The sequence below is a fragment of the Zootoca vivipara genome, chromosome 8, assembly GCF_963506605.1.
Source record: "Zootoca vivipara chromosome 8, rZooViv1.1, whole genome shotgun sequence".
In the NCBI taxonomy this organism is placed as follows: domain Eukaryota; kingdom Metazoa; phylum Chordata; class Lepidosauria; order Squamata; family Lacertidae; genus Zootoca; species Zootoca vivipara.
Window position 1 is genome coordinate 23,274,198 of NC_083283.1, and position 26,670 is coordinate 23,300,867.

At 46.6% G+C, this 26,670-nt stretch overlaps 1 protein-coding gene across 1 annotated transcript in view; it reads right to left on the reverse strand.

Moving 5' to 3' along the window:
- Positions 1-26,670, reverse strand: part of MATN2 (matrilin 2) — a 64,685-nt gene that overhangs the window by 5,735 nt on the left and 32,280 nt on the right. The window contains exons 8-15 of the mRNA XM_060277695.1: positions 25,243-25,365; positions 21,930-22,052; positions 11,301-11,423; positions 10,857-10,979; positions 9,859-9,981; positions 9,652-9,774; positions 8,031-8,153; positions 5,354-5,767 (exon numbers count right to left, since the gene is read on the reverse strand). Of these exons, the coding sequence (XP_060133678.1) occupies positions 5,354-5,767; positions 8,031-8,153; positions 9,652-9,774; positions 9,859-9,981; positions 10,857-10,979; positions 11,301-11,423; positions 21,930-22,052; positions 25,243-25,365 (1,275 nt within the window). The remainder of the gene's footprint in view (positions 1-5,353; positions 5,768-8,030; positions 8,154-9,651; positions 9,775-9,858; positions 9,982-10,856; positions 10,980-11,300; positions 11,424-21,929; positions 22,053-25,242; positions 25,366-26,670) is intronic.

Sequence of the window (26,670 nt, forward strand, 5' to 3'; positions counted from 1 at the left end):
GGGTGTCCATGGGGACAGGACTTGCATTCAGAAACTTGTCTTTTATTTTATTTTAAAAAAAACCCAGCAGCCCCTAGCTTAAACCCCCATACATGCACTAGCTTAAATCAATGGGGCAAGTTAGTCCCAACAAACTGAAGCAGATTCAGTTGAACCATGATTTGTCTTTGACTGATGTCAAAATGTAGTGGCTGCTATGTTCCTTATTCCAGCCGATGGCTCAGTTGGCTATATCTGGCCAGTCTTGTTTAAAATCTCTATTTATTCATTACCCATTATCACTTCATTCAGATTCCAGAATCTCTACCAAAGGATTTCAGTATAACTGAACTAAAAATAAAATATTTTAAACATCTTAAAACAATTAAAAAACAATGGATTCAAACTACAAGAAAGAAGATTCCACCTAAACATTAGGAAGAACTTCCTGACAGTAAGAGCTGTTCAACAGTGGAATTTGCTGCCAAGAAGTGTGGTGGAGTCTACTTCTTTGGAGGTCTTTAAGCAGAGGCTTGACAGCCATATGTCAAGAATGCTTTGATGGTGTTTCCTGCTTGGCAGGGGGTTGGACTGGATGGCCCTCGTGGTCTCTTCCAACTCTATGATTCTAATTATATAACCTCACAGCTAATGTTTTTCAAGGTTGCCACGAACAGTATCTTTCAGACACCAAACGTCTGGGTAAACAGGCATGTTTTTAAATTCCCTGTGAATATTGATAATGAGGGTCACATAGGCGCACCCCACCAGTGAGGGTATTCCACTGTTGCAGGTCAACACCAAGCAGAGTGAAGCTCTTCCATTTGTGGAAGGCTGAAATTTTGCCCAATCCTATGGCGTCAACTTGCGGCTTGAGTAACCCAGAAACATCACTGATAGCATACTTTTTTTTAAAAGGAACAATGAATAATTGTCCAGATTGCTCTCCGTTTGAAAAATCCTCTCAGCAACATCTGACTTATCAGCAATGTTTGTTTTTTAAAAGGGATATCAAGTACTATAGTTCCTTGTATTTAATTAATTTAATTGAGAATTGCCTTCTTTGGAGGTCTTTAAGCAGAGGCTTGACAGGCATATGTCAAGAATGCTTTGATGGTGTTTCCTGCTTGGCAGGGGGTTGGACTGGATGGCCCTTGTGGTCTCTTCCAACTCTATGATTCTATGATTCTAGTATATTCTTGAACAGAAGTAGATCCATGGTCATTCTTTAAATCAGGGATGGCTAACCTGTGGCCCTCTAAGAGTTTGCTGAACTATAACTCCCATCATCCCCACATTTCCTGCACTGCAGGGGGGTTGGACTAGATGACCATTGGGCCCCTTGCAACTCTACAATTCTATTATTCTACTGGCCATGCTGGCTGGAGTCCAACATCTGGAGGACCATCCATTAGCTACCTCGCTTTAAAGGATATCCTTGTTACTGAAGAAGTCTTCAGAAATCAGAAAAGATTGCTGTACTTGTCAGTTTTTATATTTCTGTGGAAGCCCCTGGGAACAGTGAGTACATCCAGCAATAACTTGCATGTCTATTACATTTTGTCATATTGCTTCTGTTTCAGGGTGGGGAAAACAATGTAAGTCCTCTCCATTTTGAATTCCTCCATCAATGTCCCCTTAAATAGCCTTTCATCAGTCAGGAGAGAAAATACCATTCCAAATACTTGCTTTATTTTCATGAATGAACTATCCATGCTGGACACTCTAAAAGGTGGGATATCAATAATGAAACATTCCAGACCAAACTTCATGCTGAGCACAACTCTTATTGGCTGCTCTGGGGTTGCACTGACTCATAGGTCTCATTTCTGGCAGAATCCTGGCATGTTTGTCAATGGGGAAAGCAGCAGCATGTGCCATTTTTGATTAATGACTTCACTGTATGTCTTTGGAAGTAAATCTAGGCCTGGATCATAAATGTCTCCTCTGCCTCAGAAGATAACTCACCACAGGCCAATTCCTAGCAATGTATCAAATGTTTCTGGTCCCACAACTTGTGCAGCTCATCAATCTCAGGTTAGGTTACCGGGCTGAAAGCCAGAACAACATGCATATACCTTTAAATCTGCTAATGAAGAATGGGGGAATGGGGAAAACCAGAGATCTGTTCAAGAAAATTGGAGATATGAAAGGAACATTTCGTACAAAGATTACCATAATCAAGGACAAAAGTGGTAAGGACCTAACAGAAGCAGAAGACATCAAGAAGAGGTGGCAAGAATACACAGAGGAATTATACCAGAAAGATATGGAGGTCTCGTACACCTCAGGTAGTGTGGTTGCTGACCTTGAGCCAGACATCTTGGAGAGTGAAGTCAAATGGGCCTTAGAAAGCATTGCTAATAACAAGGCCAGTGGAAGTGATGATATTCCAGCTGAACTGTTTAAAATTTTAAAAGATGATGCTGTTAAGGTGCTACACCCAATATGCCAGCAAGTTTGGAAAACTCAGCAATGGCCAGAGGATTGGAGAAGATCAGTCTACATCCCAATTCCAAAGAAGGGCAGTGCCAAAGAATGCTGCAACTACCGCACAATTGCGCTCATTTCACACGCTAGCAAGGTTATGCTTAAAATTGTACAAGGCAGGCTTAGGCAGTATGTGGACCGAGAACTCCCAGAAGTGCAAGCTGGCAGAGGAACCAGAGACCAAATAGCAAACATGCGCTGGATTATGGAGAAAGCTAGAGAGTTCCAGAAAAACGTCTACTTCTGCTTCATTGACTATGCAAAAGCCTTTGACTGTGTCGACCACAGCAAACTATGGCAAGTTCTTAAAGAAATGGGAGTGCCTGATCACCTCATCTGTCTCCTGAGAAATCTCTATGTGGGACAAGAAGCTACAGTTAGAACTGGATATGGAACAACTGATTGGTTCAAAATTGGGAAAGGAGTACGACAAGGTTGTATATTGTCTCCCTGCTTATTTAACTTATATGCAGAATTCATCATGCGAAAGGCTGGACTAGATGAATCCCAAGCCGGAATTAAGATTGCTGGAAGAATTATCAACAACCTCAGATATGCAGATGACACAACCTTGATGGCAGAAAGTGAGGAGGAATTAAAGAACCTTTTAATGAGGGTGAAAGAGGAGAGTGCAAAATATGGTCTGAAGCTCAACATCAAAAAAACCAAGATCATGGCCACTGGTCCCATCACCTCCTGGCAAATAGAAGGGGAAGAAATGGAGGCAGTGAGAGATTTTACTTTCTTGGGCTCCTTGATCACTGCAGATGGTGACAGCAGTCACGAAATTAAAAGACGCCTGCTTCTTGGGAGAAAAGCAATGACAAACCTAGACAGCATCTTAAAAAGCAGAGACATCACCTTGCCGACAAAGGTCCGTATAGTTAAAGCTATGGTTTTCCCAGTAGTGATGTATGGAAGTGAGAGTTGGACCATAAAGAAGGCTGATCGCCGAAGAATTGATGCTTTTGAATTATGGTGCTGGAGGAGACTCTTGAGAGTCCCATGGACTGCAAGAAGATCAAACCTATCCATTCTTAAGGAAATCAGCCCTGAGTGCTCCCTGGAAGGACAGATCGTGAAGCTGAGGCTCCAATACTTTGGCCACCTCATGAGAAGAGAAGAATCCTTGGAAAAGACCCTGATGTTGGGAAAGATTCAGGGCACTAGGAGAAGGGGACGGCAGAGGACAAGATGGTTGGACAGTGTTCTCGAAGCTACGAACATGAGTTTGACCAAACTGCGGGAGGCAGTGCAAGACAGGAGTGCCTGGCGTGCTCTGGTCCATGGGGTCACGAAGAGTCGGACACGACTAAACGACTAAACAACAACAACAACAACAACAACAACAATGAAGCAGGAGACAAGTCCAGATGTGGCTTCTTCCCAGCCTCCTCCCAGCTCATCTCTCTTCTCCAACTTGCTGTAAGTTATCAGAACTCCAGGCATGCCAGGAATGGGATGTATGGCAGGGCTGAGGAAGGAGTGGGGAGTAGAAGCTGTGGCTGCCTTGTCTCCTGTCATGCTGTAATGCTAAACTAGTTTAGCACTACAGAAGCAAGCAATGATGAGCTTTGGCCTCATGTGCTCCCCCATCCCCTTCTCTCACACAGCCAAGAGGAGATCAGGTTTTTCAATTGCCTTTAAATTAACTCAAGTTCCCCTTTACAACTGACAACTAGGAGCTTTGGTTAGTTTAAGCTAGGCATAGGCAAACTCAGCCCTCCAGATGTTTTGGGACTACAACTCCCATCATCCCTAGCTAGCAGGACCAGTGGCCAGGCATGATGGGAGTTGTGGTCCCAAAACATCTGGAGGGCCAAGTTTGCCTGTGCCCGGTTTTAGCTATGAACAAACCATAGTTTGAATGAACCAGATTACCCCAAGTTTGCCTGCAATGAGGAATTGTGATTTAGTGCTATGTGCCACTGAAAAATTGAAAGGCATATGCATATACCTGTACGCTGGCTTTCAATCTGGAAACTCTAATCCAGGCATCCCCGACCTTTGGCCCTCCAGATGTTTTGGACTACAATTCCCACCATCCCTGACCACTGGTTCTGTTAGCTAGGGATCATGGGAGTTGTGGGGCAAAACATCTGGAGGGCCGCAAGTTGGGGATGCCTGCTCTAGTCTCAAGAACTCTGGTGTACAAAAAAATATATCAATGGGTGCTTCCACATTTTCATTGCTTAAAGAAGCTTTCCTCAACCTTGGGTCCCTAGATGTTGTTGGACTACAACTCCCATCATCCCTAGTTAGCAGGACCAGTGGTCAGAGATGACCCTAAGACTTGGGGTGGAAGGATTCATCCATTTCAGTTCTCTCTCTTTCATTTTTCCTAATTATAAATTGTTATGAAAGTTCTCTTGCATATTGGTGCACATTTCTCCTAATAATTTTTTTTACATGTGTGCATTTCTGCAGGCAATTTCTCCTAAAAGAATACATTTTTATGTTATTTTTACCAATAACATTTTAATGCACACATGCAATTTTGTAAACATGACACTGCATCACAAAATTCAGATAAGTGCCAATTTTGAAGGACATCTGTGTTTCAGTTCTCATATTGTTTTGGAAAGTGTGGATTTGGTAGACTGGCCTTTAAACTGTGAACTGAATTGAACTTCTCCCCAGCCCCTACCCCAGACACTCTGCAGGATCACCTCTGGTGCAAGCCCACAATAAACTGTATACACAGGCAACAACCATTTTAGATGCATTTAGGGATCACAAATGCTCTGCCCGTGTGTACAGGGGTCAGGAATGCAACTCCCACACAAAGTGGTTATTGCCTGTATAGTTAGGGTGCAAATACACACCGGTAACTAGCACTTTTGCAGACTTCCCGCTTATAGTTTTAAGTATACTTCCATCATACCCTTTTGCTTTGCTTTAGCAGCCCATTCAGAAACTTCGTCTTGGGCCCGTCCATCTGTAAACACAATAGACACTCGGGGCACTTTTGCCGAGAATCGCCTGGCGCCCTCTGCTTCTGTGAAGCTTCTCTCAGCCATTTGCTTCAGGGCAAGCCCAGTCATGGTGCCTTTCCCCATATATTTAATTTGAGACACTGCTTTCTTCAGGTCTTTGGCAGAGCTGAATTGTTTCAGTGTGAATTCGGTGCGGACCTGAGTAGAATATTGTATCAAACCAACTTGTGCCGATTTGGGAGATATGGTGAGAGTGTCCAGGATTCCCAAAACAAACTCTTTGACAATTTCAAAATTATTTTCTCCCAGACTCTTTGATCCATCTATCACAAACACGAGATCAACTGGGCCTTCAGTGCATCCTTTGAAAATAATATGGGAAAGGAAGAATTAATAAATAAAAGAAAAACCAGGTGTTTTTTTTGTAAACACAACGGAAAAACATAAAACAGCAACATAAAAACAACAGCACAGTGAAATAAACTCAGCGTATCACCTAAGGGTGAATAAATACCTTTTATTCCATTCTGAAAATCCCATACTGACAGCAAATAAATTAAAAAGGAGAAATCAGCCCAGGTTTCCGTCATATCTCAGACATAACTGAGAATGTTATGAGAACCAAGGCTATTTGCAATTAAGCACAGGCAGATTAAAATAAAGGCAGCACAGTGTTCATGCAGGCACACTACTAGGATTTATTTCTTGTAACCAATAAAGTTGGTTTCCATCTCTTCCAAAATCTAACATATATATATACAGTGGTGCCTCGCTTAATGAATGCCCTGCTTAACGAAATTTCCGCTTAACGAAATGATTTTTCGAGCGGAGGTTGCCTCGCTAGATGAATTCGTTTTATGAAAAATTCGTCTAGCGAATCGCAGTTTCCCATAGGAATCCATTGAAATTCAATTAATGTGTTCCTATGGGCAAAAAAAAAATTTCAATGCATTCCTATGGGATTTGCTAGACGAATTTTTCGTTATAATAAAAGACCCGTGGAACGAATTAAATTCGTCTAGCGAGGCACCACTGTATATATATATATATATCCTGTCTAGAATAAAGAAGTGGATGGTAAAAGCAACTACCCAAATCTGGTGCCTGAAATGTACACACAGGGACTCCAGTTCACACGACACACATTGTGTTCCATATGAGCACAGACTATCCTGCCATCTTTAATGGTAGGGAACCCCCAATTTGTAAGTGTGACTGATGGACTTTGAGTCATATCTCTGGAGATCCTTCAGCCAAACAGGGATGGGTGAAGTGTCAGCCAATCAAGATAGAACCTGTCAGTTTTAAAAGTCAGATGGGACTTGTAAAGGCCTTGGCTAAGAGATTAGCTGGATGCTTATGGATTTGCCAGGCAAGGTAAACCAGTCTGGTTCCCTCAGCTCCTGTAGTACGAGAAGATTTCTGTTCCAAAAGCAGAAGAAAAAGAATCTTGTCCCACGAGTGGGTTAGGCAGAATCCTATATAATAAAGTGCAAGTGTCTCTGCGTCGAGTCCCTGTGTCCGTGGGATTGCCTCTACTGCGCATGTGCCCCACGGACAGCCGTTGGGACTTGGAGCGCAGAGACTTCGGACGGGATAAACCAGGACCGTAAGAGAGATTTCATGCTTGCATATACACAACCATACAAAAAAAAAAAAGTGTGCGGCTTCCCCTTGCCTCTGCTGCACTACAGAAGGATCTCTCTCTTTCCTCCTGGTTTCTTCTCCATTAGAGGGGAAGGAGAGGAGGCAGGCGTGTGCTGGCGAAAGGGAAAGGGAAGGTAGGTGGGTGTGGATAGAGAGCGTGCGTGAGCCGCTAGTGATGCGGCTGCTGGGCTGAAGGATCGTTTAGCCGTTACTGAGGGGCAAAAGCAGGAGAGAGGGCAGGCGGGCGCACTCGCGGGGGAAGGGGGAATTAGTCCCTGGAAGTGGGTGTGGATTGGGGGGGGGGTTGGAAGGGCTGCTGCAACTGAGACCAGCGAGGGGGGGAGAGAGAGAGTAGAAAAAAGAGGGTGGGAAATGGGGAAGGAGAGAGGAAGCTGAGGAGGCAGCTGGCTGGGGCGGGGGGCGGGGAAGGGACTGAGTGAGGGTCTGAGGTGGTGGCGGTGGGTGAGTCACCGGGGGGGAGACTCCGCTAATTAATTCTAGCACCCATTAATTTAACGGGCTTCTTGATACTAGTGGGCTACAATCACCTAGTGAGGTTCAAGCTGAGTTGGGATTTGAACCAGGGTGTCTTTAGTCCTAACCCTAACCCAATAGCCTATCCACTTTGCAACCCTACCAGCCTATCAAAGCACAACCCTGAATATGCAGGGGGCTGGGGGCCACCTTATTAAACATTAAGAGGACTGTCACTTTTCATACTGCAAAATATCTGAGTTGGAACAGTCCCGTTCCCAGTGCTAGGCTGGAAAAGAATTGTAGATGTTTATTGATTCCGAAGGAAGGCTACTTATTGTTTCCTCTTGTTGTCTCCTACTGTTGGTTCCTAGAATGCTCTGCATTTTCCAGCTTTCATGACCTCAGATTTTATAGCACTTTTACAGGGCTGGATTCTTTCCTTTAAGAATCAAAGGACACCTGCTGAAGAACGAAACAAAGACTAAAGATCTGGTGACTTACTTCTGCATGTCTTCCCATTCTCTTCCAGTATGAATCCCTCATGGCATTTGCAGGTGTATGAATTGTTATTATTCATGCAAACATGTTCACAGCCATGGTCAACGGTCTTGCAAAAGTCTTTGCCTGAAAACAAATTACCTAGAATACTTAGTTGTTTATCAAAATATTATTAGTAAGTACAAAGATTGTAGAATAGTCAGGTCTGGTGCTTCACATATTTTAATCTTCGCAGCCTAGGGCCTGAAAGAAACAGGGAGATGCACCTGGCTGGCTGGACTCCACTTCCTAACCTGATGCTTCACTCATCTTCCTAACTCTATTTGACCTCCCAACCAGCATGTACCAGAGAGGCAGACTGAAAACATTCTTCCTGGTTTAAACTGCATTGTTTAAAGCAGTGCTTCCCAACCTTTTTATCGCCGCGGACCAGTCGACGTTTGATAATTTTACCGCGGCCCGCTGAGGGGGGGACATTGATTGTTTATATTTTATTTAGATTGTTTTGATTTAATAATTTTAATTTAATTGTATTTAAATGTTCCTTGGGCGGCCCGGTACCAATTGATCCACGGACCGGTACCGGTCCGTGGCCCGGGGGTTGAGGACCACTGGTTTAAAGTGCATTGTCAATGGCTGAACCATGATTGCATCGTTTAAACCAGGCATCCCCAAACTCCGCCCCCTCCAGATGTTTTGGACTACAATTCCCATCTCCCCCGACCACTGGTCCTGTTAGCTAGGGATCATGGGAGTTGTAGGCCAAAACATCTGGAGGGCCGCAGTTTGGGGATGCCTGATTTAAACTACGCTTTACTGGAACAAGCCAGAATCAGAAACCATACTTTACTATTGGCTTGTTTTAATACACCATAGCTTAAACGAAACACAGTTCGACCTCGTCAGACATCACAGGGTCGTCTCTGTGGTGGTATCCCTTTTGTGGAATGCCCTCCCTTGTTATTAACATTCAAGGGGAAATTAAAAACATTTCTGTTCACCTAGCCATTTGAAACTGAAATCCTGGCAAATCTTGAAATTATTGGTTGTGAAGGCATGTTTTTAGATGTTTTTAGGTGTTCTTAAATGCAGTTCGAAAGCACATCAAAGTGCAAGTAGATAAATAGGGACCGCTCCAGCGGGAAGGTAAACGGCGTTTCTGTGCGCTGCTCTGGTTCGCCAGAAGCAGCTTTGTCATGCTGGCCACATGACCCGGAAGCTGTCTGCGGACAAACGCCGGCTCCCTCGGCCTATAGAGCGAGATGAGCGCCGCAACCCCAGAGTCGGACACGACTGGACCTGATGGTCAGGGGCCCCTTTACCTTTACCTTTTAATGCTTTTAAATGTCTATTTTATTTAACTATTGTTTTAACTGCTTGATTGTTTGCGCCCTGGGCTCATTTGGGAAGAAGGGCAGGACAGAAATAAATAAAATAATAATCAATAAAAATGTCAAACTAGGGTTAGTATAGCCCAGAAGCAAATGCCTCCAATCTCTTCTTGTGTGTGCTGGAGTAGCAGCAGGGTTGCATGTGAACTGGGCCTGTTTTTTCTACAAGTAAAACAACAACTTCAAACAACAACAACAATTCATTTGATAGGAGGAATAATCAAATTACTTACTTCCACACATTTTCCCATCTTGCTTTAATAGAAATCCCTCATGGCACTTGCAGGCATATGAATCCCCATTAGTAACGCAGACATGTTCGCATCCGTGGTCAACAGATTTGCAGACATCTCGATCTGAGTAGAGTTAAGAGTTTGCTGATTAAAACAGATGGAACAGATTTACGAGAACTATCTTTTGATCAAGACTGAGCTGCTTACTTCTGCATGTCTTCCCATCATCTCTTAATACAAATCCATCGTGGCACTTGCAGACATAGGAGTATCCACTGTTGACACACTGGTGCTCACAGCCATGATCAACCGATTTACAGAGGTCTTTACCTAATGATAATTTTCATAATGAATACGTTTTCCAGGTGAAATAAATGCAAAGGTAGAATGACCAATATTGCAAAGATGAAACAAAACCCAGATCACGTCCTGCTTTCGCACAATTGTCAAAATGAATTCACATGACGATTATGAGCCCACTTTTCACTGTGTACTTGGTTCAGGTTTTCAAATCCTCCTTTAGTAGGCGTGCTTCCTAGTATTGCAGATATAAGTGATGCCGTATTTATTAGCGCAAACACAGCCATAGCCAATTGATTTGGGGACATATTTCTCAATGGAGACTTTAGATTAGAAACGATGAACCGGTAGCATCCTGCTTACAAGCTTCCAAGTGAGCTCTCCAGGACCTCCCCAGCTCTATTAGGGGGCTGCAAGTCTTCTTCAGAAGTAGCATGCAACTAGCCATGTGCCAGTCAGAGATGCTCTTTGAGACACAATCTCAAATTTGCTGAGGACTTCATTGCACGTTACAAGAAATTTGGGGAAATAATATGTGCAAGTGTACTGACATCTCCACTTTCTGCAGCCTCTTATAAAATACAAAAAGGAAACCTGTGCATTCCCCCCGTGGAAAGATGTGCAAGCTCCAGCAAGACAGCAGAAGCATGGGACCACTCCCATCATGCCTAAGGAGGCCTAGATGCCCTTGGATGCCTATGGATTCAACATGAGATAGCAGCAGGGTCTATCTCTACAGCCCTCACTAGTCCTCTACCTGCCACACCCAGTTAATTCAGTAGGCAAAGATGAGCTAAAGCATGCCACACACCTGAGCTGCAGGGAGGGAAGTGCTGAAACAGCACTCCCAGCCTCTGAGACCAGAGCCTTCAGAATGAATAGCCCATTAAGGAGTGCTTGCTTACTTCTGCAGGTCTTTCCATCTTCGCTCAGTACGAATTCCTCGTGGCACTTGCAGGCATAGGAAACGCCGTCGCTGACACAAAGGTGCTCACATCCATGGTCGACAGATCTACAGACATCTCTACCTGAAAACAGACCATTCGTTTCTTTTGTAACGCTACATGATCACCATATGAGGCAACATGAAGGCTATGAAATCTTTGGCTCTGCTTCCCCAAGCTCCCTCTCATGATCATTCATTTGAACTTTGGTTTGAGCTCAGCAATCATCATACTACACAATACTGCTTAAATCTACTAGTGAAGTCTGAAAACATTGCCCCCCCCCCCGGAATTCTGTAACTGTTATTCACAGTAATAACAACAGGCAATTTTTATTTATCTGTTTTATACAGTCAACAAAGACAAAAAATAAGTTAACTAGGTTGGGGGGGGGGACAAACTTACGTTTGCAAGTTTTCCCATCCCCACGCAGCACATATCCTTCAAAGCACTGGCAGGTGTAAGATCTTTCACTATTTACACACAAATGTTCACAGTCGTGGTCATTCAGCAAACAATAGTCCACTCCTGGGAATAAAAAGGTTGCAAATATTATTATGTATATGCAAAGAAGAGGTCCTGGCACCCAGGGAACTTGAAACCTGAAAACAGGTGAAGGGAAATGAAGGCAGGGCAAACAGGATAATAACTGAGGAAGTTTCTGAAGAGTTGGTAGATTTAGTCTTCTGTGTACAGAATTAAAATAAACTGGAAATAAATAAATAAACCAACCCCCTCCCACCCAATATTTTTTGGGGGGTGGGGGTGGAAGAAAGGACGTGCACTTTCATTTAGTGTCACACCAAGAGCAGACCAACGGACCCTATGACTCTAACTCAACACTTGTGTACTCCAATGTGTATCCGGAGTTCCTGTGCATTTAAAGCAGGCAGAATTGACAATGTGGAGTCCTCCAGAGCAGTGTTTCCCAACCAGTGTGCCTCCAGATGTTTTGGGACTACAACTCCCATCATCCCTAGCTAGCAAGACCAGTGGTCAGGAATGATGGGAGTTGTAGTCCCAAAACATCTGGAGGCACACTGGTTGGGAAACACTGCTCCAGAGGATACTGGACCACAGCTCCCATCAGCCAGCATGGCCATTGTTCAGGAAGTTACAGTCCAACAATATCTGGTGGGTACCACATTGGCTCCCTGTGATTTAAAGTAAAGGTAAAGGTACCCCTGACCATTAGGTCTAGTCGCGGACTCTGGGGTTGCGGCGCGTTCATCTCGCTCTCTAGGCCGAGGGAGCCAGCGTTTGTCCGCAGACAGCTTCCAGGTCATGTGGTCAGCATGACTAAGCCGCTTCTGGCGAACCAGAGCAGCACACGGAAACGCCGTTTACCTTCCCGCTGGAGCAGTACCTATTTATCTACTTGCACTTGATGTGCTTTCGAACTGCTAGGTGGGCAGGAGCTGGGACCGAACAACGGGAGCTCACCCTGTCACAGGGATTTGAAACCGCCGACCTTCTGATTGGCAAGCCCAAGAGCCACAGTGGTTTAGACCACAGAGCCACCTGCGTCCCTGAAGTGATTTAAAGTACCACTTGGTAATTGGACCAATCAATCATTTTATTTGTATGGCACTTTTCCAAAGTTAAAAGCCATGCTGAAGGTGGCTTACAACCTATTAAAAAGAAGATACACAGACTTCCGGTCTGCCGCCATCAGCCGCCGGCGGGGTCCGTTTCGGTCTCCGAGACACCCGCCGCTACCGGGGAGGGGGAGAGTCGCGCGGGCGCCGCGACCTACCGGAGAATCCCCAGATTGTGCGTTCTGGGGGCCGATACCCAGCAGCGCTCCAAAAAAAGCCATGGAAACCGCCCAGAGAGCCCCCGTTGGAGCCTCTGAGAGCAGGCTGTACATGGCGGAGCCTTGGGTCCATTGCTACCCCGGTGGCGGAAAGCTCCGAGCCGGAGACAGAGGAGCGGCAGATACCTTCAAATCAAGATTTGGACTGTTAGTAAGATAATTCAATTTGACTTTAAAAGAAGAATTTGGACCTGGGAGGGGAATAAAAAACGGAGGTCGTTCCCCCCCCTACCCGGAAGGCTGTGCCACAACTAACTTGCCTGCAGCCGATTGAAGAGAAGGGGCGCAGATCCCCCTGAAAATTGAACTTGTATCCCCCCTTAGAAGGCAGAACTAAGGGGGGGAATATATATTTTAGACTGCGTTGGCAAATTTGTTATCGTGTTAAAGAACCCCCCCCCCGGAAACCGGGGGCAGGAGCCTAAAGCCGCGACCAGTTGACAACATAAGGATTTATAAAGAGTAACTGCTGCGATTCTGTGATCCTTTTTTTGGATTATACTTTGGATTATATTTAAGTTGATTGACGTGACAAAGTGGAGAATTGGAAAATTTGGATTAAGAATTTGAATTATAAACGACAAATATGGTTGGAAACCAACAAAGGAACTAGTTTGGACATTACAGCACCATCTCTGGCGGATCAGGTTACAATTCCCACGGGAACATAGAAGGACAAAGAAGGATCCCAGCCAAAACAACCCGCTTACAAATGGAGGAGGTCGAGCTGCAACATATTTTAGACTTTATTAGAGAAATGACAGAGGAAGTACGTTATGGCAAAGGAAACATTCAGACTTTAAAAGAAGACCAACAACAGATATCCCCAACGGAAACTTTAGAATTGGAAGAAGAAGAAGATATCATTGAACAACGGACAGAAAATAAGGAGCAATGGATTGAGAAATCAATGCAACCTGTGAGAGAGGAAGCATTGACGACCTACGTGACTTTGGATGCTAAGGACCAAGATGGACTCTGGGACCTGGTCTGCCCAGTGAGAGAGGGCGACCAGATCCCAGAAAGAAACAAAGAAACTGAGGAGGGAGGAAAGAGTCTGGCCATTGCCCCCCCAGTGAGAGTGAGGGGACGCAGACCAGACAGAAGATTGGAAACAGGGGACACTGGAAATAAAGATGAGGGTGGGAGGCTGGTGGAAGAATTAAAACAACGGAAGGGGAAGAAGGAGGAATGGGGTGGTTTAGAATGGCTAAGAGTGGGTGTGGGGTAAAGAAGGAATATAAGGTAGATGAATGGATGGATCAAAAGGCTTGAAATTGGACAGTATGAAGACGCTGGCCGGGGAAAAGGGGAAACTGCTACCTGGGGAGGGAGGGGGTGGGATATGAGGTTTAGCTAAAAGATTGGATAGAATCTGAATCAGGAAAAGGTATATCTTTTTAGGGGGAAATTATAGGCTAAAGGAAATTATTAGAAATAGTTAAAAGCAATGTAGTTTAAAATTTAATAGAAATTGTTGTGTGGGGTAAAAAAAAGAAGTTGTGAAATTTGATATGGAATTGACCCGGGAGGGGAGGGGCGGGGAAGTCGGGGACAAGATATTGTTAGAGATATTACTTTTCTTTTTTCTCTTTTTTCCTTTTTGTGCTTTTTCTTTTGTTTTTCTTAATTTTTCTTTTCTACTTTTTAAGCTTTTGTATTTTTGTGTGGTATTTTTTATTGTAAAAACTTCAATAAATATATATATATATATATAAAAGAAGATACACAACTAAAAACGTAAAAGAAATTTGTTGGCATTCGTCTCTCTTGGGAGACAATGGTGGGTCACAAAAAGGCTAATTTGCCCCCAATGTTGGATAATTCTTTGCTCGCACAAGGGGCTATAGCCACTTATTTCTCAAGTGTTTTGTATTAGAACTAGAATGAGTGTGTTGGGCTCTTTCCTCTGCTGTTGATTTAAGCAACTGTTAAACTTCTTGTCAATTGAGTAATATAACCCATGAGATTTCCTAGCAGCACAAAAGAAGTAGTGCCTGTTTCTAAATAATAAGCAAGGCAAATTGGGAAGTAAGAATCTCCAGAAGGAAAAGCCATAAAATGGGAAATTTACACACAGCAGTTGTGTATTGTTATGTACTGAGCTGAATCCTAGAACAATAGGATTCAGAATCAGCGGGAGCTACCCAATCCAACTCCAGGTGGAAGTGAATCCGCAACCTGATTGGCCTGCTGGAGCAGCCAATCAGGCGGCTGGCAGAAGTGAATCTGCTACCTGATTGGCCTGTAGGAGCAGCCAATCAGGCTGCAGGCAGAAGTCAATCCACAATATAATTGGCCCACAGGTGTAGCCCTGAAGTAGCCAATCACGCAAGGCCCATTGTGTAAATAATGTATATAAGCAGATGGTTTTGGGAAAAGAGCCATTCGTCTTCTCTTCTCCTCCTTGATGACTATGAGCTGAATAAAGAGCATGAAATTCACTCTCGACTCCGAGTATATTTCACTGGCGACGAAGGTGGGATCCTGCTGAGCTGACCGCCACCACGCACTGCACCGCAGCACCGCCACCTGCTGCACCGCTGCATCGCACCGTGCATCCAGGCTTCAGCTCCAGGACCCAAGGAACCCAGAATGGCAACCGACAGCAGCTTCTCGCCATTCAAACCAGCATCAGGAGACTGGGAAGGGTACGCCGCCCGTTTCAACTTCCTCCTGCAAGCGAAAGAATTCACCAACGATGCCATGAAGAGGGCGACATTCTTCAGCGTCTGTGGAGAGGAGACGTTTGAAATCGCCCGGGCTCTCCTTGCACCTAGAGATGTCGCTACCGTCTCCTACAAAACAATAATGGATCGGCTGAAGGAGCACTTCTCGCCACAGCCCTCAGTGGTGGCTTGCCGAAATGCCTTCTACGCAAAGCGGCAAGCCCCGGGGGAAACCATAACTGGGTTTGTGACCTCCCTCCGCCAAGCCGCCCGGCTATGCAACTTCTCAGAATTGGAGAACATGCTTCGTGACCGCCTCGTCGGTGGCCTGAGGGACGAGATGTTGCAACGACGCCTCTACGCCAAAAAAGACCTCACGTTCCAGATTGCTCTGGAGGAAGCCCTGGCAACCGAAGCCGCCGAGAGGTCAACGCAAGAGGCACGACCGGCCCCGCCATCCCAACCGAGGGTCTACCACGAAGACCTCACCGACGAATCCGAATCTGACAGGGAGGAAGTACACAGAGTACAGCGGCGCACTCAAGCAGCACACACACCACAGCAGCCTCGACGAGAAGGAGGGAACTGTGCAAGCTGCGGGGAGAACCACGAGAGGAGGACCTGTCGTTTCCGCAACGCAGAGTGCAGGCAGTGCAGAAAATTAGGACACATCGCCCGGGTGTGTCGGGCTCGACTCACCCGTCGACAAGCATCAGATGACCGACCCAGGAGCCCCAGGTCACACGGCACCATGCACCAAGGCAACTCGACGGAGATCACGGACTACCAGGTATTCCAGTTGCCCCATCCCAGCACAGAGAAAATTTATATAGAGGTACAGATAGAGGGAGCCCCATGCCGCATGGAGCTGGACACGGGTTCAACTCTATCCATAATCTCGGCCCGAACATTAAGGGAACTGTGCCCTAATGGGGGTCCCAAACTAAGGCTGGCCCCATTCACCCTCCGGGACTTCCAGAAACGTAAGGTCCCTACTATGGGGGTGGGGACCTTCAGGGTGCAATATCGAGGGCGAAAGCAACAATTGGACTTGCTGGTAGTTAAGGGCCCCTACGTTAGCTTACTGGGACTGGCATGGTTTGGACCTCTGGGGCTAGCCGTTACCGGGGTGAACCGCACTAGCTTACAAGTGGACGTGGACGCCATATGCAAAGAGTTTCCAGGGGTTTTCGATGGGGCATTGGGACGATATACAGGACCCCCCATTGCCCTACAGCTAGACCCCGCTGTACGACCCATCAGGCACAAGGCCCGCCGGGTCCCGTTCGCCCTGAAACCCCGCATAGACGAGGAATTGGACCGGCTCGTCGAGCAAGGAGTGCTGGAGCCGGTGCCCAACGCCCCCTGGGAAACTCCAATTGTCACACCCGTCAAGCCTAACGGTTCGGTCCGCATCTGTGCAGACTACAAATGCACCATAAACAAGGCTCTCACGGCCCATGCATACCCAGTGCCAGTGGTCAGCCATGTCCTCGCCACCCTGGCTGGGTCAAAAATCTTTGGCAAACTGGACTTGGCCCAAGCGTATCAACAGTTGCCTGTGGACGAAGCCACAGCAGAGGCTCAGACGATTGTGACGCACAGAGGGGCATTCAGAGTAAAGCGGCTGCAATTTGGCGTTAGTGTGGCACCAGGAATATTCCAGAATCTAATGGACTCTCTCCTTAAAGGGATTCCTGGCGTCACCCCCTTCTTCGATGATGTACTGATCGCCGGGCCCACACCAGAGGAATTTGAGGACCGCCTCCGCTCCGTCCTGCACCGTTTCCAGACGGCGGGCCTCAAGGTGAAGCGGGAAAAGTGTTTACTGGGAGTGCCGCAGGTGGACTTTCTGGGATTTAAGGTGGACGCAGAAGGGGTCCATCCAACCGGTGACAAGGTACGGGCCATTTGTGAGGCCCCAGCGCCCAAGAGCAAGCCCGAACTTCAGTCATTCTTGGGACTATTGAACTTTTACCATGCCTTCCTTCCCCATAAGGCAGCGGTAGCGGAGCCCCTACACAGACTCCTAGATAAAAGGGCCCCTTGGGTGTGGGGCCAGCGACAAAGGGCCGCATTCCAGGCAGTCAAGGACTTGCTCGTCTCGAACTCGGTCTTAGCACACTTCGACGAGAGGCTGCCAGTGGTGCTGGCATGCGACGCCTCTCCCTATGGCATCGGCGCTGTCCTGGGACACCAACTCCCGGATGGAAGAGAGGTGCCGGTGGCATACTTCTCCCAGACGCTTGCTGCAGCCGAACGAAACTACTCACAGATTGACAAGGAGGGTCTGGCAATCGTGAAGGGCGTAAAAAAATTCCATGATTTCTTGTACGGGCGGCCCTTTACCATAGTGACTGACCACAAGCCGTTGCTTGGCCTGTTTGCCCCTGAGAAGCAGACCCCCCAAGTGTTGTCTCCACGTGTCCTCAGGTGGTCAATTTTCCTTGCCGGCTACCAGTATGCACTAATCCACCGCCCTGGGAAGGCGATGGGCCACGCAGACGCCCTCAGCAGGCTACCACTACCAGAAACAGGCCCCGACCCAGCGCCTGCGCAAGAGGTTATGACCCTGGAGCTGCTTCCCGACCGACCCATTCAGGCACAAGAAGTTGCGCACCATTCCACAAAAGATAGGGTCATCTCCCGGGTCCTGAACTGGGTGTGGCGAGGATGGCCCAGCAGCAGCCCCGGGCCAGAATTCGCTGGCTACACAAACCGCAAACATGAACTGTCGGCCCACAAGGGGTGCCTGTTATGGGGAAGCAGGGTTGTTGTTCCCCAGCCCCTCCGCAAAAGGGTCCTCACAGCCCTACACGAGACACACCCAGGGGTAGTGAGGATGAAGGCCCTTGCCAGGAGTTATGTGTGGTGGCCGGGGATTGACAGAGAGATAGAGGCCTGGGTCCAACACTGCCAGACCTGCCAAGAATCCCGCCCGGATCCCCCAAGGGCCCCAGTCCAGCCCTGGGAGTCCGCCCGACATCCATGGTCACGCTTGCATGTGGACTTCGCTGGCCCCTTCCAGGGAAAAACATTCTTCATAGTGGTGGATTCCTACACCAAATGGCTGGAGGTCGCACTGGTACCATCCACTTCTACGGCGGCAGCCATCCGGGTACTACGTAAGCTGTTTGCGACCCACGGGCTCCCTGACACCCTCGTCTCGGACAATGGAACCGCATTCACATCAGAGGAGTTCCAGACCTTCACAGCGCAGAACGCCATCCGCCACATCCGCTCAGCACCATTCCACCCTGCCACCAATGGCCAAGCGGAGCGCATGGTGCGGACCACCAAGGACAGCCTCCGCCGCATAACACAAGGGGACTGGGAATACCGCCTTGCCGCATTTCTTCTAGCACAGCACAGCACCCCAAGCACAACGACGGGCCGGAGCCCAGCTGAACTACTCATGGGCCGGCGCCTTGCAACTAGACTGGACCGACTTCACCCCGACAGAGCTCAGGATGAGGTAGTGGTGGGGAAAGGCAGGAACCCCCGGACATTTGTGGCCCAGGACCCAGTGTATGCAAAGAATTTTGGGGCAGGCCCAGCATGGGTACCCGCCACAGTCACCAAGGTGACCGGTCCCGTGTCGTACGAGGTACTAACGGAAGGGGGGCAATGTTGGCGCCGCCACTGCGACCAGCTACGGCGACGATTCCCAGGAGGAACCCGGGAGGAGAGCGGGACAGAGGGGTCCCAAGGGGACAGCAGGGCAGTGAGGCCTGTAGAGCGAGAGGGGTGGGCAGGGGAAGCAGAAGCAGTAGGCACAGAGGGGCGCCCCGAGGCTGGAAGGACACCGGAACCAGAGCTACAACCTAGTGGTTCAGTGGCGCCAGACCAGACAGCCCCGGCACAGCCAGCAGCCTCGGAACACGAGCCAGAACCAGAACCCCTGACCAAGGAACACCCCAGGCCACAACGCACACGGAAGCGGCCAGCAGACCTTGGGGACTACGAATGCAACTTCCCGGGCAGGACTGGAACTTAGAGGGGAGGGGTGTTATGTACTGAGCTGAATCCTAGAACAATAGGATTCAGAATCAGCGGGAGCTACCCAATCCAACTCCAGGTGGAAGTGAATCCGCAACCTGATTGGCCTGCTGGAGCAGCCAATCAGGCGGCTGGCAGAAGTGAATCTGCTACCTGATTGGCCTGTAGGAGCAGCCAATCAGGCTGCAGGCAGAAGTCAATCCACAATATAATTGGCCCACAGGTGTAGCCCTGAAGTAGCCAATCACGCAAGGCCCATTGTGTAAATAATGTATATAAGCAGATGGTTTTGGGAAAAGAGCCATTCGTCTTCTCTTCTCCTCCTTGATGACTATGAGCTGAATAAAGAGCATGAAATTCACTCTCGACTCCGAGTATATTTCATGTATCAAATATAAAATTTTAGAGCTTTTGATGGAAATCCCAAGTGCTGCCCGGAGGAAAATAAAACTGCATAAAGGATAAACATTTCTCCTATTACCCAGAAAAGAACTACTTCCATTGGTAGGTTGATAAAAACATTTTCAGCAAGCCTGTTGTTTTTTTGGCTAGACTGGATTCAAACAGAGACCTAGGGTTGGGTTAGAATAGCTAGTACTAAAGTGTCATTCCCCTTAATTTTCAGTTTTTCCTTTGAAGCCATAGCATCCCAGTTTCTTTTTTAACTGCTCAACCACAAGGCGTTGCCATATGATTACATACATACTAGGTAACAAAAAGTAAAAAAAAATTCCTTCCAGTAGCACCTTAGAGACCAACTGAGTTTGTCATAGGTATGAGCTTTTGTGTGCCTGCACACTTCTTCAGATACATACTAGGTACTTATCTTAAAGCTACATATTTCTGCTAACCCTGATCAAGTACCAGTAGTACCATAATCATGAATGGCTGCGTAACACCGTTGTCGTTCCGATGGTCACATTGCTTGATTTTACTTTTATGTAGGAAAAAGACTAGCTGATATTAAACTGTTTTACTCAGAGGGAGTAGACCCTTTGAAGCTAATGAACTTAACTAAGGATTTAGCCACACTTCCTGTTGTCTTGCTGCTTTCCCACCTGAGGAAAACTGCTCTTTAGTGCTCAATCAGAGCAAACCGCAATCAGGGGCATTGCAATAGGGGGGCGAGGTGCCAATGGCCGCTGAGGCCCCGATGTTGCTGGTCTTGCTCCTCGCTTCTTCCTGGTGGGGCGGAGGCAAGGGGCGGGCCAGAGAGCAGCGTCAGCGGCGGCCACTGACGCCCCTCACCACTCCACCTGAGTAAGAAGAAGCACATACCCGGTAGTGTGCGGCAAGCCGATCCATAGCACACTTTGTGCTTCTTCCTACTCTGGCGGAGCGGCGAGGGGCGTCGGCGGATCGGGTTGCCAGTGCCGCCACTCTAGCATCAGGATCCTCGGATCCGGGCGGTGGAGCACCGCCCCCAGCAATACACTCCATAGCGCGCGCGCACGAGGAACCCGCTCCGTCGTGCGCATGCGTCATGACGTCACGACGGAGCGGGATGCCACCCCGGGCAGCAGAGAGGCTCTGTACGCGCCTGACGGCAATCAGGTTTTCCATGTCTTGCTGTTTGTTCTGATTTAGAGCTAAAGAGCAGGTTTTCCCTGGGAAAGGAGTGGGCCAAGGGGAAAACCACGTGGCCCCGTGCTTTCTAGGCACGGCTCAAGCGGAAGTGTCTGCAAGCCCTTAGTTAGGTCCATTAATTCCAATATGTCTACTCTAAGTGAAACAGAGTTGAATACCACCCAAAGATTCTCAAAATTAACTGAGCGGGGAAAGGGAAGTTATATCACTCATTACTAGTGATTTGGGGAATTGGGGAATTGGTAAGGTCCAATGGGCCTTCTCCCCTTTTAAACTTTGGCTGTGTACACACCAAAGTGCTAATGCACATATAAGTTGCGCATATTTGTTTTTCCCTTGTGCAAGTTCATCCACACATGAGCACATTCAACTGAATTCTGTCTCAATTTTCCCCATCCACACAAGTGGGGTTTGCTTGATGGGATGTATTCTCACTGTGTGCTGTTTCCCCTTCCCCTCAATTAGTACTAACCCACCCACCCTGAGTTCCACAAACCTGGGGTCCATTGTGGGCATACAGGCAGGTGTTGTTTACCCTTGCATGCATGCTTTTGTTTTGTTTTTAAAGATACAAGTCTTCCAATACACCAGACTCGAGTAAAACAGTGGGTTAAAACAAAAACAAAAAGGTGTGTCACGCCTGGCCCCACTAGCAGCCCACTGAGGAATGCCTCACTAATGGAAGAAAGGGGTGGTGCAAGATGGCAAAGAAAATAACGGGGAATGTCACTATCAATTTTAAAGGGCTAGCTTGGAATATGGGACTATGAAGCTTTGTTTCTGTTTATTGGCTCAAGATTTCAACCTGTCTGCTTTAATTATGGATTCCCAAAAAACCCGAGTGCATGCTATAATCTCGAGTCTTCCTCAAAATTGCCTTTCAGAAGAAAATAAAAAAATTCAGCACTTTAACCCACCTCGTTTTTCTCTAATTATATGCAATAACCAAATCAAGAGACTTACGTGAACAGGTCTTCAGATCCTCATTAATGATGAAACCTTCGGAACACTGGCAAATGTAAGAGTCCTTGGTGTTCAGGCACAGATGCTCACAGCCATGGTTGGACTCAGCACAGTGGTCTTTTCCTGGATTGTTATGTATCAGCAATGGCAAAGAATGCATTGGAATGTTAAAGCATTTTTAAAGCCCAGAAACAAAAAAATATGTGAGTAACAACGATCAGCAAAGCCCACCGTTGTAAAATGTGACTTTGTTAAAACTTTGCACAGAATGGACACAGACTGTACTTTCTGCATTTCATTGTCACGTGGCCCCATTTTTTTTTTACACCCACACCCATTACAGTTGTGCCTTGGAAGTCGAACTGAATCCGTTCCAGAAGTCTATTTGACTTCCAAAACGTTCGGAAACCAAGGCACGGGCTTCTGATTGGCTGCAGGAAGCTCCTGCAGCCAAACAGATGTCACGGAAGCTGCACCAGACATTCAACTTCCAAAAGAACGTTTGGAAACTGGAACACTCACTTCTCGTTTTCGATTGTTCGGGAGCCTAAACGTTTGGCAACTAAGCCGTTTGAGATCCAAGGTACAACTGTATACCTGAAAACTGAGGGAACATCTGATCAAGTGTACTCTATTATATTAACAAAGCAATCCAAGCCTCCCTTAAACTGGGTGGATGGTGGATTGGACTACTGTTTACATTTTTTGAGTAGAAGTCATACTTGGTAAAGTCACCACAATGTGACATTCACAGTGAAATCTTCAGGATTGACTGTGTAGCAGGATTATAATTTAATCATATGAAATGAGGTAACCTGAAATATACTCGGAGTCCTGTAGTGACTTCATGCTCTTTATTGCAGCTTGTAAAATAGTGAATGAAATGCCCCCCAAACCTTAGGCTTTTATGTACATTATTTACACAATGAGTCTCGTCTGATTGGCTGATTCTGCTTCCCTCCTGGAGCCTGATTGGTCTTTTCCTGCAGGCCAATCAGTTGTTGCATTCCACGATCCTACCAGCCTAATAGGCTGATTAACTTCTTCCTGCAAGCCAATCAGATGTTGCATTCTAGGATCCTACTTGCCTATTGTTCTAGGATCCAAGCTTAGTACATAACATAACCTAACATCACCATTTTGCAAATTGGCGTGACTGCTCAGCTGTTGCAGGGGCACTTCCTAACAGAGGAGAGAGAATGCCAGATATGCATGTAACAGAGGATTTCTTAAGGTTTGAAGCCTGGACTGTTTGTTTCTCATGCAAAGGAACAACTGGGAGGTGCAGCTGATACATGCTTTTATTAATGTACATTTCTCTCTATGCTGGCTCTGGTACAGAGCAAAACACTTTCTTTTTCCTGGGGGGAAATAGAGCCGAGAGAGAGAGAGAGAGAGAGAGAGAGAGAGAGAGAGAGAGAGAGAGAGAGAAGGGAAGAAATCCCCTTTTCAAACAAACTCCTCTATTAACTTTCTGCTAGCAGACATTCTTTGCTATTTTTATAGCTCACTCTTAGAACCATTTCAAATAGTCAAACAGTCTGCACGATTCCTCCAGACTGTGTCTAAGTACAGGAATGGGATGGAAAAAGCTCACGCTACATGAAAAGGCACACCCTCTTTGATTTCTATGATTATAGTAGAGGCTATTCAAGGCTGATCGCCGAAAAATTGATGCTTTTGAATTATGGTGCTGGAGGAGACTCTTGAGAGTCCCATGGACTGCAAGAAGATCAAACCTATCTATTCTGAAGGAAATCAGCCCTGAGTGCTCACTGGAAGGACAGATCCTGAAGCTGAGGCTCCAGTACTTTGGCCACCTCATGAGAAGAGAAGACTCCCTGGAAAAGACCCTGATGCTGGGAAAGATGGAGGGCACAAGAAGAAGGGGATGACAGAGGACGAGATGGTTGGATAGTGTTCTCGAAGCTACGAATATGAGTCTGACCAAACTGCGGGAGGCAGTGGAAGACAAGAGTGCCTGGCGTGCTCTGATCCATGGGGTCACAAAGAGTCGGACACGACTAAACAACAACGACTAGTGGGCATTCTTGATTCCTCCAGCGAAACACCACTTGCATGACCTGACTTTTCAGGGCCAAACTGGAAAAGAGACCAGGGGACCTGTGTTCAGGTTTCCTGTGTTTTTTATTGGTAAATAAAGCCACAAGGAGATTGTGGTTTGACATTTAGTATTGAGGAGAGGTTTTTTTTTTCAAACAAACAAACAAATAAACGAACCTGTATCTGTGTACCATTTTCTCAATATGAATTGCCTCCCTGAAGCTTCAGTTGGTTCAGGGTGGAAACCCGTGGTACCATGGAGGACACTATACGTTTTCTGCTACAAAATAGTAGTCTGGGGGCAGATTTTGCATCAGGAAAATGTTACAGGGAGAAAGGATTAAAAATCCCGTCCCTAGTGCCATAGTCCTGATTCTAATCCTACCCCTCCTGCAGCTGCATTTACCATTTTTTTTTAAAAGAGATTTTTGGACAGATGAGAGATACCCTGATTTCAGAGGTGCTGAGTTTCATGTAACATGGGGGGGGGGAGCTCATCGCATGTGCATGGCATCACACATGCGACACAGACATACAACATCACACACGTCAGGAGGAGGCCCTGCTGGATCAGTCCAAGGCCCATCTAGTTCAACATCCTGTTCTCAACCTGGCCAATCAGATGCCAAGTGGAAGCTCACAAGCAGAACCTGGTTGCAACAGAGCACTCCCCACTTGTGATTCTTAGCAACTTGGCAGTCCAAATCATATTGCCACTTACAGCAGAGACAGAATACAGCCTTCATGGTAAACAGCAACTGATAATCTTATTCTCCACGAATTTGTCTAATCCCCCTTTAAAGTTATCCAAGCTGGTAGCCATTGCTACTTCTTGTGGGAGTGAATTCCATAATTTAACTAAGTGCCGTGTGGAGTTGCAAAAATAAATCAGTAAGTCATTTTTTGTGTAAGAGATGCCTAAAGCAAGGAAACAGAGAGGCCCAGAACCAATAACAAAACACACACACGTGTGCTCTCGTTGTTTTAGTTATTTTCTGCACTTTCCAAGATAAGGACCTAAAATACACCCAGCAGTAATTAATTCCTCTTTCTAGAACTTTGCCGCAAGTTTGTTTGTTAAAGAAAAATATTTAAATCACATGCTGGCATTATCTCAGCTTATGTTGAATCTTGCTAGCTTTACAAAAGCCCGTATTTATAAAAGCCTTAGGAGATACATAGCATAGGTTTGCATCAGAACTCTGTCCAGTATACAGATTAACTCCACCAGAATGTCTGACATACTCACTTCTGCATGTTTTGCGGTCACGGTTCAGAGCATATCCAGCTCGACATCTGCAAGTATACCCATCTTCCGTGTTAACACATTCATGTTCACAGCCATGTTTTCCCAAAGCACAGACATTTATTCCTATGGGAAGGAAAGGAAAGCATGTAATGTAGCTATGCTGGAACATAATTGTTTAAAAATAATACTTAAGAACCATCATGCAAAACCATTAAAAAATACCTCACCTTCCAGCTTGGTGCTAGACACCTAAAGCAAAATAAAGAGTTCACTAGGACTGTTTTGCATATGCAAGAGACAGTAGCAGGAGGGCAAGACCTTTCAAAATATTTGGCTATTGCAGGGAATATCTGTGTGTATTGCACTTGATATGGTTTGTTTATGTAGAGTTCTTGGCTGGTTTTAGCAGGTCCACCACCACTGCTTAGCATACCCAGTAGAACACCTGCTGAAACCCAATGCTGCCATTAGTGATGACATTGCCTACTGGGGCCTCCACTGCACCCGCCAACTTATTTTCCCCAAAATGCAATGCTCTACAAAATTTCATTTTTGAAGTGGTGCATTGTGGGGAGAAGGTGACAAACCATGGTTTGCCAAAAAAAAAAAAAACACATGGGGACTGCCATGCTTGTTTGTTCTACTTGTAAAGTGCAGGAATAATTTGAATTGCATTTCATTTTGGGAAAACTAAGAGGGGGTCTGCAACTTTAACTGTTGGCAGTAGTGGATGGTGTGATGGGGCTACAGTGCTCATCTGACCTCCCATCTGTCGTGCTGCTGCTTACAGGCAAGGTGGCAGTAAGGAAGGCATGTGTGCAAACACACAAATGGGAGTGCCAGATAGGCTCCACCACACCAACCTCTCCCTTCCCCCTCTACCGCTTAGTAAGCAGCAGCAGCAATGTTGCTGTCTGGAGGTCAGGTGAGTGCTGCCCTCTCTCTAAGACGTATGCTGCTGGCTCTTGGGGTTCCATTTCACTGCCCCCTACCAAGAGCCTACCATTCAACCCTAGATACAATTCTGCGTCTTAGGGTGGTTTCATCAGTTTCTTTGTGTAAGTGTTGTTCTCCAAAATGCATGGCTCTGGCTATTTCTGGGAATAATAGTCAAATAACTTTGCACTATCGTAATATATAAGGTAAAGGTAAAGGCACCCCTGACCATTAGGTCCAGTCGTGACCGATTCTGGGGTTGTGGCGCTCATCTCGCTTTACTGGCCGAGGGAGCCGGCGTACAGCTTCCAGGTCATGTGGCCAGCATGACAAAGCCGCTTCTGGTGAACCAGAGCAGCACACGGCAACGCCGTTTACCTTCCCGCCGGAGCAGTACCTATTTATCTACTTGCACTTTGACGTGCTTTCGAACTGCTAGGTTGGCAGGAAGTTAAAACATAACTTTTTAACATAAGGTTAAAAAGGTAACAT